The sequence below is a fragment of the Haliaeetus albicilla genome, chromosome Z (genome assembly GCF_947461875.1).
Source record: "Haliaeetus albicilla chromosome Z, bHalAlb1.1, whole genome shotgun sequence".
NCBI classification, from domain to species: domain Eukaryota; kingdom Metazoa; phylum Chordata; class Aves; order Accipitriformes; family Accipitridae; genus Haliaeetus; species Haliaeetus albicilla.
The window spans coordinates 70,342,808-70,356,203 of record NC_091516.1 but is presented as its reverse complement, the minus strand read 5'-3'; the positions used below and the strand labels follow the sequence as shown (position 1 = coordinate 70,356,203).

The following is a 13,396-nucleotide window of genomic DNA, read 5'->3' as shown; positions in this document are numbered from 1 at the left end:
ATTTCTGTATGGCTTATTGTTCACTTCTACTATACGAGAAAACAGATTATTTTCATATTTCTCCTGTACTAGAAGTATGTGTTTTACATGAAGGAATAGAGCAGGTATCTCTTTCCTGATGACAAATGAAACACACTGGATATATGCTGCACCTCCTCAGAAGCTGTGTAGCCGAGGACAATAATGTTGTCATTGCCAAGGCTTCAAGAATGTAATAAATATTAAGGAAATGACTTCACAAATGACTCAGTGTTGCTGTGCAGCACTGGATGTGGTTGACAGCAGTGGTTGCAGTTATGGTCATCCTCAAAAAAAAAAGATTTCTTCATGATATGAATAATTATTAATCTTAACTGAGAACATAAGCTCTTTCACGTTGCTGAGAAATTGGTGGTTTTGCTGTCTCTGAAGTGTTTGGTTTTCTAAATTACACTCAGTCACTGGAAGTAGTTTTGCCGTCTGTGTCTGTCTGTCTGTCTGTCTGTCTGATGTTTGTTTATTTTTAGACAGTCTGTGTTCTGTAGCTAAATACTTTCAAGGTCTTCACAAGAAATCTTGACAACATAGTTGCAGAACCAGTGTCGCTGAAGTAACTTCAGGTGATTAAATGTTAAATTGATGTTTTCCTCATCCAGTCTAGTTTATTAAGACAAAATGAGTGAATCCATATACTGTCTGCTAATTAAGCATCAGGAGAAGAAAAGAAAAATTAAATGCAACATATGCTAATTTCTTAGGTGCTGGACTTTGGAGTCAATTACAGAGACTGTTATATTGTATGGTTTGTGATGGCAAAATGTTGAACAACTTTTTTTATCAAATATTTTGCTGATCTTGAATATTTTTCTTTCCATTTCTTATTTTGACAAAACACTAATCACATTCTAGCTAAATAGGGTAATATGTCATCAATCCATTGGAAATGTTGAACATAAACTTTTGACTTGTGCAGTCTGGGAAAAAATGAAGTGAAATTGTCTTTTTGTTTTTCCCATGGTGATGCTTCATTTTAGTCCCACCTAACACAGCATTTTTTTGAGAGTGCTGTTGGCTCTGCATGGATTTGATGCTGCAGTCTATCTGGGTTTAGAGATAGAGAGCTTTTGGGGGAAAAAAGAACAGGTCGTCAGAGTGGGAGGAGGCCCAGTTGAGGAATGGTCCATGGAGCGTGTTGATGTACCCGAGCAACACCTTGTTGGGTTTTTCTAGGAGGCAAAGTCTCCTTGAGTTGGCAGAAAGAAGGACAGCATTCACTGATGGCAAGTCTATCAAAGACCCCAGAAAACGTAGTGAGGGTCGTTCCTGCTTTTGAGGGACGAATGGTCACTCTTTTTTTTGAAATAAACCCCACATTTTTAGGGGCACAAAGAATCTTGACAAACTTAACAAAAGTGAAATTATGGTTAGACTTTTGCATCACTATAAATCGATGGCTTTGTGAATAAAGCCCAATAGTGTATAGAAACCTGAGAAAGTAAGGAGGTAATTAAATTACTTCTCACAATGACACCTCCCCTGCATCTTTCATTTTGTCCATGGCTGGCACTTTGTATGCTTTTGGAGCCATAGGCTGCACTAATCATATTGTAAAGGCAGTCAGTTACATCTCCCACATATTTCATGCATAGCAACACTTGAATATTAGTAAGGAAAATTTAGTAAAATTAAAATATTAGTAAGGAGAGAGAGGGAGAGCGTGTGGTCACTGGCCAAGCAGGAAGGTAGAATAGGTGATGATGCGGGGGCACGGGTACGTCTGACAACTTAAACACATATTGGAGCCAGAGGGATTGTCCCTGTAGGAGCTGAGGTGTTTCTGGTTCCTTGCTCAGTGCCTTCTACAAGGAATGTTTATCTTCCTGGTGCCTACAACAGTGCAAGAACCAGCAATTCAACAAACTGCCCGTATTCCACCTTTTGACTCTTATCACTTGAAAGAGCGCACAACATATGAGGTTGGCACCTGCAACACGTTTATAAACCAGAGACCTGACTTACTGAAATATGTATTTAGAAACTAGTGCAATGACAAACAAAATTGTGTGGTGATCAGCATATATACTAAAATATACTTATTATCAATATGCACTGCTTAAAGGACAAGAAAACAATTCAGATTGCCAGGTTTTACCAATTACTTTTAGGTGTTTCTCTAACGTGTACTTTTGAAACTTAACTGATGGATACATAGTCCTTTTCCTACAGTCAGAAATTCTTTTATTCAACCACTCCTATTCTTTTCTTTAGGACAGTGAAAAAAAAGGATTTATGAACAGACTTTATGCCATCCAGGAGGTGTGTGTCAGTGTCCAGAATATCCTTGATGAAGTGGCTTCCTTCGGAGAAAGGATCAAGAAGTAAGTGCTGACACAGGTGCTGGATTGCTCTCCAATAGTGTTCATATTTTTTCCAAGCTGTGATACAAAGTGTTAGACCTTTATTCTTTTTTTTTTTTTGGGGGGGGGGGGAACACCTCCAGTTTTGGATGGTCTGTTGTTGAAACTTACCTATATTTGCTTTGTGGGGGGCCTCAGTTAATGAAAATCCTGTCATAATAATTTTGGAATTTAGAAATATATTAGTTTGGGAGAAAACTCAGAACTAAGGCTTTGAAGAAAGAGAATCTTGTTGCAAGGCCTAACAGTAGTTAAAAGTCATAATGAAAAATAAAGCTTTGATAAAGGAAATAAGCAGAGCTGAATAGGGGTTTCAGGTTTTAAAGATGTGCATATGTTCAGTTGCTGGATGTGTTGTATTTACATGAGTTAGAAAAACCTTTCCTTCTAGAGTATTTGTAATTTTTAACACCTAATACACAATATATAAGAATTGCCAACAAACGTAGGCCTTAAGCAAGAGAGTTTCTGAGATGTACTGCAGGAAGTTTTGTGCATTTTTGGCGTGGTCAGTGAACAGCAGCGTAAGGTTTATTATTTGCGATCGAATGAGCTCCAGAAAGACATCTTCCAGCCGTCAGCTGCGACGCCGGGACAGGATTAATTTGGCTTTCTCCCCCTCGAAAGCCGAAAGCATCTCATCCTCGCCGGAGGAGAAGCTGGGACCAGTGCCTTTGCAACTGCCTCTCCACCGCGGGCAGAGGGGAAAGGCAGAGAGACGACCCGGGAGCCACGCCGAGCCAGAAAACCTTCGCAAGAAGTTTTGCTGCAAAATTTCCATTGAGACACGCAGGAGAGTTAAAGCCGCGTGTTCCCTTCTTCTGGGTGCAATCCGGGAGCACCAGGCACCGGTCTCGTCCACCACCGGTGCCGTCCGCGGTGCGTTGGTGTTCCACACCTACGAGACCGTAGCCTGTGCAACGGGTACGGCCCAAAATTAAATACTGGCTTCTGGAAGTGAATTTTAGAAAGCTGATGCATTGGGTGGAGGTCAGCCCACAGGAAACATGAGAATTGTCTCTCATGCTGTTCTGCTTTTTTTTTTTTTTTTTCCCCCCAAAATCTATCAGCAATGGCAAACCTATCAGCATCAGGATGAAGAAGAGGTTGCTGTTTATGTGTTTGAGAGCAAAGCCCCTAATAGAAAAGGCTGGGAAACATTCCTGTGGGGACACTTCCAGGCAGACCGTGTTCACAGCAGCAGAGGCAGGTGCAAGCACGTTATATTGCACGAGTTTTCCAGACAAGCAAAATGAGCCGGTCTCTGAAAGAAGTCTTTTATCAAAAGGCTGTTCGTGGAAGTTGTCTTGATGATTAAGTTTTTCTAATTGTGCATTTTGGAAGTAGTGTTTGTTCTATTATATACCAGATGAGAGCAACAGAATTTTCTAAACTGAGTGAGACCGAATCTTCCTATAAATCTTTGTAATTTGTTCCTAAAACTATAATGGGAAACCTGTACTGAATGCTGTGCTAACACAGCACATAAGGAGGTTTGCTAAGTGAGGAGCCAGTGTTCCCACACATGGTGTGTCTGTGATCCATTGCACAAAGCCGAGTCACAGGAACATGAGCAGACCCTCAACCTTCTGTTCATCCCAAATGCATGCAGAAGAGGGGAAAAGAGCAGGTGTCCCCTGAGGAGAAAGGGAGTGATCCTACACCAAGTGACACTAACATAATGTTCACTCTGGAGACATGTCAAAATTGCCAGGGAGAAAAGAAGACAAATAAACACAGGAAGCCAGAGCTCATTATGAAAAATATGGCTAGCAATTCAGATAATTGCAATTATTCAGCCAGAGAAGCCAAAATAATGTAATCACACTGATTGGGGATGTAGCTAGTGGTAATACTTTAAAGAGTATCATCAGGCTATTTAGAGCCAAAGCCACATTTTCCTTCTGGATAAATGTCATGCAACACTTTTGACATGGTGGTGCCTTCATGGAACAAACCCATTGAGCCAAGCTCCCTTTAACCAGCATTCCTGTGGGACATACATATATGTGTGTGTGTGTGTGTGTGTGTGTGTGTACATACATATTGGCCATCTGGTCTTTCTCTCTTCCCTGCACACAGAGGTTGGAGAGCCACAGCACAGCTGTTTCAAGACTCGTTAGCTTTCACTTCCTCTCCGCCCACATCTCGACCTCTGCAAAATGAGGTGACCAGCAGTTTTTTATCACAATGTAGAGTTTGGGACCCTTAATGACGACGTTTTAATCTGGGGCTTTTTTGGACAGGCAATGTCCTGAAACTCTGGTGGGATCCCAGAAGTTCTCTTCCTTTATCCATTAAGAAATAATCTTTATTATATTGTATCTGGAAGATAAAGTTTTTCTTTGCTTTTCCTGCAATGTACTTTATCTTATGCCACTCCCTCCTTTTTTTCCCCTTCCGTTCTTTTTCTCCCCCCCCCCCCTTTTTTTTTTATTTCCTTCCTTAATCGAGTGCTGTTGCATTATCCCTATCTTCAGGACTGACTGCTCTGCCCCCTCCTTTTCCCTAACCCTCTCCTTCTCAGGTGCATGGATGAGTGTCCAGCTTTGCATACCCACACAGTTGCCTTTTCCTGATGTGCCCCCCAAGACAGAAGGGTGCCTGCCCAGGGAGTGCACGTATACATCGGGTGGAGGGGAAGGTCCCCGCTCAGCCTTCAACTGCTTGTGCTGTCCTTACGGTAGAGTAGGGAAGAGATAAAACAGAAAGCCTTAGCAGTACTCCTCTAACTATTATATCCTACCTCTGCACTGGAATTGAAGAAGGGAATCTGGGTTGCCTGTGCGAGTGCGTGTGGGGAGTAAGGAACTGAGTGTGTTTTGCCTGATGCTGAAATTGGGAGTGGGCACTGACATTTCCAAAAAGCAAGGCAGTGCTTCCTCTGACAGATGTGCACAGCTGGGCCAGGAGAGGTGCCACTCAGCAGGCAGGACCTCCTGTCACTTCCACTGGGAGTGGGTCCAAGCCCAAGCTCACCCTGACGTCCAGCATCCACGCATTCATTTGTAGTCTCGATTTTTTCTCACTGGTGGAAACTGGCACTTTTTCCCCTGTCCTGCCTGTTATTTGTTCTTTCATTGGCTTTGTCGGGTGACCACAGTTCTGGCTTTTGTTAATTTTTCTTTTAGTACATTCAACTGGACTGTCCCATTCCTGAGCTGGCTGGCAATTGTTGCCCTCTCCGTGTTCACCATCATCCTGTATTTCATTCCGCTGAGATACATTGTCCTTGTCTGGGGTAAGTAAAGCCTTTTTTAACTGTCTGTGCCATTTAGAAAAAACTGGTTTTTAAGGGATGACTTACATTGTCAGTACTTTTCTGTATTTATGGTCATGAAGCTGCCCCATGATGGAAACAGACAGGTTAGTTAAAAATCACAACTGCGTAAAGATTTAGGCCCACCTGCAAAATGCATTTTTCTTGGCTGGCATTCTAGACTTCATCATACTATAAACATGTAGCCATGAGGATTCTTCATATATCAAAGTGTAGCTTTGTCTAGATATTACTCTGATTTATTTTCACCACTTATACACAAACAGAGGCATTTCAATCTATATAGTGCATTTAGGACAATATGCCTTTTTTACTGCAGTACTTTATCTTGTGAAAGCGTATGTAAACATAGCAACAAGAAACCTGTTTAAAGGGTCACCTTTAGTTGGACAGAAAGGTATATGTGGTATTTGGCTGGTTGATAATGAACAGAAACTGGGGGGGGGCAGGAGGGTGGGATTGTGATTGATCCAAGCTCTCACTGCTTGTCCTTATATTTATTCTTTATACTGATTTTAAACAGCTACCGTTACCACATCTGTTGTAAATAATGCTTCAAGTTTTCATTTGTACATTTTTTATACATCTCGCACCACCAGCAGCTGTACCCTTATTCAGTAGTGCAGACTTGTGAAGAGCACTGTCTCAATTAAATCTGTGGCTAGATTTTCTTTCTGAGGAAAAGAATAACAATCTTGACTTTGTAAAAACTTCTGAACTCAAGAGACAACATAAAATCATTGAACTGACTCCAAAGAATGTATTTGTTATATATCAGTCAGCATTAGCAATATTCTTACAGAGTCTTCACAAATAAATGTAGCAGAATATACAAAATGGAGGAAAAGCAGTATGGAGGATTTGAGCAAAAAATTTTCTGATGGAACTAAAAGAAGCAAGTGTCTTTTCCTGTCTAGGAATTTCACTTATTCCTCACATACCCTATGTCACTTGGGTGCACTCAAACTCATAGTTTGTTCCTAAAATTTCCTTCTTCCCAGTGTACACAAGATGGTAGGCCTCCTGTTACTGAAGTTTGAAGTACTTGCTCTATGTCCTTTTTCTGTTGTTTTTCGGACAGAGCTGGCATCTTGTACGCTTGCTTTCATAACATCTCCTTGTTTTCCTGCAAGAACCTGAGATTCTAATATCACTCCGAGACCCACAAAACTATGCAGTCAGCACTGTTGTTTGAAAACACTGTGAGGGGTCACACTCTCCCAGAAATGTCTCTGTTTCAGGGATGCCAGAGCCTCGACTCCCAAACTGGACACCATGGCTCCCAAACCAGAGTCCATGGCTCCCAAACCACAGATGGATAACATAAGCACAAATTCGTGTAAATGCACCTTGCTCTCTTTTCCTCCATCTCTCCCCTCCCTGCCCCCAGGTCATCTAGCCTATCTAGATACATCTTCAAGAACTTTTGTTCACTCGAGGTTTCAGGTCCATGTTTTTCTCCTGCATTTCAGTGCAGGTGGCTTCTTGTTCAGCAGGTGTCTGGGGATCCCTTCTTGAGGGACCTATTTGTCTTGCATCGTGCCAGGACACCAGCCAGGTACTGCATAGCTGCAGCTCCAGCAGTCCAGACCTCCTCGCTGTGAAATGCATTTGCACAAAGCCACGATGCACTGCGTGTAGCTTCGAGCAGCTGTCCCTTCAAAAAACACAGTATTCCAAACACATGCCTCTTTTCTCCGCTGTTGTGTGTCTCTAGCCTCCCCCATGTATATACATTTCTTCAACCCATTCGTCCATCCTGCACTTGGAGCGAATGACCTCTGTTGTCTGACTTTTGTCCATAGGAAAGTTTGAGCTGGTCTGTAGCAGCATCTGTCCATTTCGTTCTTTGGAAAGGCAGGGCTTTTTATATGAAAATTCCTCCATATTATGGCTGGTCTTCTGCATAGCTGTCTTTCTTCTGTGCCTCCATAGGGACTGCCTCTTTTAGCCTGCCCTGGCAAGAAATTCTGAGTTCTTTCCCGCCTGGCCATGATTCTCCTCATGGAGACTACTGGTGCTTGAAACACATGGTGTGTTAGCCTCTGCGCTCTAATTCCATTCTCAAGAGTGCAGAGTCCGGGTAGCTGCTGCAGCTCTTTAGGTGGAAAAGAGTATAAAGAAAATTATTTTAATTAAAAATTTTTCAAGCTTTTGCAAAAGACCTGATCCCCTTGTTGTCTTTTACTTCCTCTGCAGTGTCCCATCTCATCTGTTCAGCGCTTTTCTTTTCTTGAACCTTGACCATGATTTATCTATGCATTCACTTTCATGGGGTGACTGATAATTTTCTTTATTAGATGTGACAAGGTGAGACCATATTGACTCCTGAATTCACCCGTGGGTGATCCAATGGCCACATGCAGCAAATGGTGGGGTAGACCTTGAATTTCTCAGTCACTTGCTGATGCAAAGGATCTTCTTAAACAAAGGTGTTTGAATCTCAGATATTCTTTCTCAACGCTCACTGTTCAATAACCAGATAAAGGGATGGCAGCATCTCCTATCTACAGCACAGAACTGAGCGTTCATGCAGTGAGAGGCCGTGGGTGTTATCGAGACTTCAGCTTGCGTACTCCGTCCCGAAGCTTTATGTCCTTGCTAAAGCTTTCTGAAAGGCCTGGCCACCAAAGGCTTCGTGGAGGATGAACTGTGTTATCTTATCTCTGATACAGCCTGGATAAATTACACAGAACAGCACATTTTTAATGCTGTCCAGCCTTTCCCCCGCTCACATGAGAGTCTGTGCAGTTTGTACCGTTCCTGCCCATGTTTTAGACGTGTGTTCCCAAAGCCCGTGAACAAGGTTCTCACATGAAAAGTCTGTGAATCTGACCCCATATGTAATGATAAGAAAATGAGTCTAATTTAAAAGCCTGCTTCCTGCGTAGTTTGGGGAGGATTTTCCTGGTGCTTCTGAACACTAATTGTCAATAGGCATGGTAAGACCACGATGCCTAAGGGAGACATCGCATCTGTTCTCTGCACTGCCATCAGCTTGTCTGTGTCTGTCATTCCAGGGCGGAGGTTTGTGTAAACTCCTCCTAAAGCCTTCACCTGATGCAGACTTCAGTGTTTCCTACATGCTTCACCATCTGTAGCCTCTGGGAGATTTTCCTTGTGTCTAACCTGAATCTTGTGTCATGCAGTTAAGCCCATTACTGCTCATCCTCTGCACTACAGAAATGGAGTACACTTTATTCCTGTCCTTTTTGCAACCTCCACATAATAACCACAGTTTCTGTTACTTTCAAAAAAAAGTATTGGAGGAATTTGAAAATGTCCCTACAACTTTGGCATTTTGAAGCAGGGGGAACCACAGCAGCAGATTCTGACTTTTATAGCCTGAGTTTACAGTGCGTCCGTTCATTAATTCAGTGCTAATGTCAGACTTTGAAATGGATCCTAAAATCTTTTTTAGAACTTTGCCAAAGATGTATCTTTATAAAAAAATTATGATAGTAACATTTGAACTTTCACCTTTGCAGGCATCAATAAATTTACAAAGAAGCTTCGAAGTCCGTACGCAATTGATAACAATGAGCTACTTGACTTTCTGTCCAGAGTTCCTTCAGATGTGCAAGTGGTGTGTATATTTTTTAAAGTGTCCTTACGGTAGTTAATTTGATATGCAGCATAAGGAATTTCTGGGGTTTTTAAACAAATTTTAAAGCGATTATTTTGATTCAGCGTTATATCCTTTGACACACAGAAATTTCAAACTCAAGCTGAGGATAGTCCGTGAACCTTAAGGAGGCTGCTAGACTGTTTGCAGTGAGGAATTAGCCACTACATGGCTGTGCCTTGGAGGATCCGCAGGGGCAATCAGTAAAAAGACAAGTATTTGGGAGGCGGTAGCAGGTGCTAGAGTTGGTATTAAGCACCATGTGAAACTGATGGGGGTAAGGCTGGAGGTGAGGCTGTGGGGACATGCGGAGAGGGAGCGAACGGGAGGGTCGAATTGTGAACGGAGCTGCACCGATGCGGAGTCAGCGGTGGGCGGCTTTGCCCACCACTCTGCCGTGGCAGCACTCTGAGAGCACTTCAGCCTTTCCTTCCCTGGGGTGAGAGTTTTTGCTGTGGCCACAGTTCAGCTGTGCTCATAAACTCCTATAACAATAGTCTGGTTATGAATTACAAGCTTTTGTAATGCGGTACACAATCTCTTGAGAAGGTGCAAGCTTTAAGATAAAGTCAGGCACATAAATCACCTCCGGTATCACAAAGATTATATACTTCTCATATTTCTAGGTAACGGTTTCGGTTCAGAGCTGGTATAAATAGGAGATACAGGTGCACGTGCCCACTCTGAATCTGATCACCCCTGTGGTAGGCCTTTGAAAATAAGCAAGTTTTTAAATATCGCAGAGAATATTCATCCAATTCATTAAAGAGGATACTGTTCATTCTCTGTTAGAGCTCATGGAGAAAACAAAAAAGTAGCCTTCTTAAAGTTTACGTCAGCACACAGTGTTACTTCCCGGCAGGGTTTTCCTAATGCTGTTTTTATTTCTTACTCTAGACCTATCCTTCTGTTGTTGTTGAACCATAGGTGCAGATGCCATGAAGTTTGCAGGGGGGATAGTTTTCTTTTTCTTTCTTTTTTTTGCCTTAGAAAAAAAATAGAAATCTTCCTTTTTCTAGCAAGCGCCACCTGACTGGTTTCTTTCTGAACGTTGTGTTTAAACAGGTGCAATACCATGAACTGAAACAAGATCCCAGTCACAGCCCGAGCAAGAGGAAGAAAAACAATCCTGGCTAGCTAACTTCACGTGTTGAGGAGACTAGCATCTGCTGGGGGAAGATAAAAGAAAAAGCCTACAGCCTAAGCAGCATTTCCTTTCTCTAAGCTTTTTATTTATTTTGCCTTTTTATCTAATGGGGAGATTTTGTAAATATTGTAAAAAGGCATTTCTCATTGAAGATATATTTCGCACTGTAAAGACACATTTGACGAAGGTTTCAAGTAGAGTTTTTGCTGTTTGAAAGCCTTGTTAGAAACAGCATAACACGTTAAAGGAATCAATCTAAAATGGTAAATATGCACTGCTACTTGATGGTCAAAGATACCTGAAATACTCAAATCATGCCGACTAAATCTACAAAAGGTGTAAATTTAAATCTGACTCAAAAATTCAGTCAGATTTTATTTGTGAGCATTAATATTTTTATCCAGTAAGTCACCATTACGATTTTCTATGTTTTATACATTTCAAGAGAAATACAATGTAGTGGAGCCTACTGCACTTAAGTTTTAGCAGATTTTTTTGAACTCCAGACCCTGATGTTAACTCCTGGTGCAACATTTTCCTGTGCAGTAGGGCTGCTTATAAGACAATGAGAAACACCAAGTGCAAATCTCTTCCTGGAGCTCCCAAAAGAAGTTCCTGCCGTTTTTATCATTCCATTATAAGACCTAAAAATCTCTGTCTCTCTCAAAAATACTGCCAGGTTTGTAACTGATTGCCTATCTGATTTTTCTATATGTACCCAGTAATCTTCATTTGTACTACATAGTTCAGTGAATGAAGTTCATAGTTCTGCTGTAATGGAAATACTATCAAACTAAGTCCATGTTGCTTTGGGTGTCATGCTATGAACACCTTTTGTGCACATAACTATTTTAATATGGAAATCTTGCAGAAAATGTTTTTGCTTTCAAATCACAAGATCATATTAATACGCTTTATGATATAACACGTTACCTGTTACCAATGTGAAATATAGTGTAGAGGAAAAAATGCAGTTGTGGTAAAACTGATATACCGGTTTTATTTCCTTAGCTAACAATGTAGTCAGTTCTTCTGATACGATTGTGCCCTACTGCATGGAAACTGCATTATTTTATAAATTACATGGAACATAGATGAGAAACGTTTACATTTCAAATGTCTTAGTGGCCACTGCATAACGAGTACTTGGGGATATATTCTGATAGCTGCATGTAGACTTCCACGCTCGGCTCCCCGTGTAGTGAGCAGAGATTTCATTCCTAAGGGACTACCCGTGCACAGCTCTTAGTCGTAGCTCCCGGTGACGTTAAAGGGGATTTTTGCCCAGGGGAGAACGGCAGGACTGCATCCTCGAGAGGAGCTGTTCCTGCGGTCCTCTCTGGGTTACCTCTCATTGGTTGCAATTGCTGATAAAGTTATATTGCACTACTCTAACAATACTTTTTGAAAATACTATTTAGAAATACTTTGCAAGCAAATGTATATATATTTGTCTAAAGAATTATATGTTAGCTGCATTGCTCATGAAAGACCATCCTGGATTTGTTTATTTTACAGATAAGTTGATAGCTGGTTTCTGATGTGATGGTTATTTTAATCCTTCTGCCTGTATGTTTGAAAGAATGCCAATCGAATGACCATTCTGCAGAAAGTCTTGGACCTAAATATGCTCTTGTTACATCATGACTTTAAAACAATTTATTTGCGAAGCCTGTGTAACCACCTTTTCCCTATATGCTGCCTGAAGAGCAACATACTATTGATGAAGTCAGAATCACGGATAAGCCTATTTTGTTTAAAAAAAACAAACTTTTGACTTGACAGTGTGCGAATGTTTGTTGCCAGTTGTCAGTTTTGCAGAGTTCTTTGATACACTGCAAGCCTTGTACCTTCATAATGTTGCCCATGAGTCTGCGTGTGATTTCCTGTTGTGTTTTTTTTCTGTACTCAAATTTCAAATGTCTACTTTGGTGGTAATGTCTGAATTAGTTAGTTATACACATTTACAGCATTAAACACAGTTTTAAGCATCTCTCTACTAGGTATTAGGAAGCCTCTTTCTTTGAAGTCCTATGCTATCGTTTTCCCATGAGTGGTGTGGAGGGCAAGTGAATGAAAACATCATATTTCTGTGTGCAGGATTTCAGTATTTTAAGCCCCAAAACATGCAGGTGGAGGGGGCAGGGGGAGAAAAACATCTGTTTGATGAAAAATAATGAACTACTTTTAATGTCTCAGTCACTCAAAATTCATCTCACTGAAAATATAATGCACAGAGGCAAGGCTAAGAATACATGTCAATTAAATATGATTCTTCTGCCTCAATGGGACATTTTAAAATCACATTTTAAAATAATTTGTCAGTGAACCCAGAGCATTTATTCTGCTTTGTGTGGGAGGCCTCTGTAAAGAATCAGTCCTGCCCTATGCTGTAAATATTTCAACATATCTTCCATTTCCAGATTGGTTCTGAAGTCAATTTCTAACTTCTTAGATTTGCCAGGTTTTATTCCCAAGCAACTTGTACATTCATAAAAAATCATGAAAGAATAATTCATCTCATGGTCATTATCATGATCTTCCTGCTCTTGGAAAATAAAATTTGACAAACAACTTTATTTGGGTCCAGTGAAAATGAGTAACTTAATTGGGGTCCACACTTAAAGTAGGTGTCAAAGTGCTGAGGATCCATCAAGGCTAATTGTCTGAGAGGTTCTAGTTACATTTCTGCTGATAACTCACAGTACAGAGCTTGCTTACTCTAGTTTTACAGCTGTTTCTCTTTGTAATACGGAACAACTCAGTGCTTTTCATAATAGCAATGAGCTTTAACTTGAAGAGCTACTGTACTGTAACTTAGCATTTTAAATCCCAGTGGAATAAAACCCAAGTTTTTTCTGTTGCAATAAAAACAACAGTGGAATAATGAGAAAGTAATTAAACAGGCTGCGTACAGTGTATCTGCTAATGTGTGCCCTAAGAGCATA

The 13,396-nt window shown here is 41.0% G+C and overlaps 1 protein-coding gene across 4 annotated transcripts in view; it reads left to right on the top strand.

Moving 5' to 3' along the window:
- MCTP1 (multiple C2 and transmembrane domain containing 1) overlaps window positions 1–12,447 on the top strand; it is a 288,852-nt gene extending 276,405 nt beyond the window's left edge. For all 4 annotated transcript variants that reach the window (XM_069777634.1, XM_069777635.1, XM_069777638.1 and 1 more), the window contains 4 exons: window positions 2,248–2,357; window positions 5,528–5,637; window positions 9,165–9,262; window positions 10,367–12,447. In XM_069777634.1, coding sequence (XP_069633735.1) covers window positions 2,248–2,357; window positions 5,528–5,637; window positions 9,165–9,262; window positions 10,367–10,438 — 390 coding nt within the window. In that variant the 3' untranslated portion in view covers window positions 10,439–12,447. The remainder of the gene's footprint in view (window positions 1–2,247; window positions 2,358–5,527; window positions 5,638–9,164; window positions 9,263–10,366) is intronic.
- Window positions 12,448–13,396: the final 949 nt, after the last annotated feature.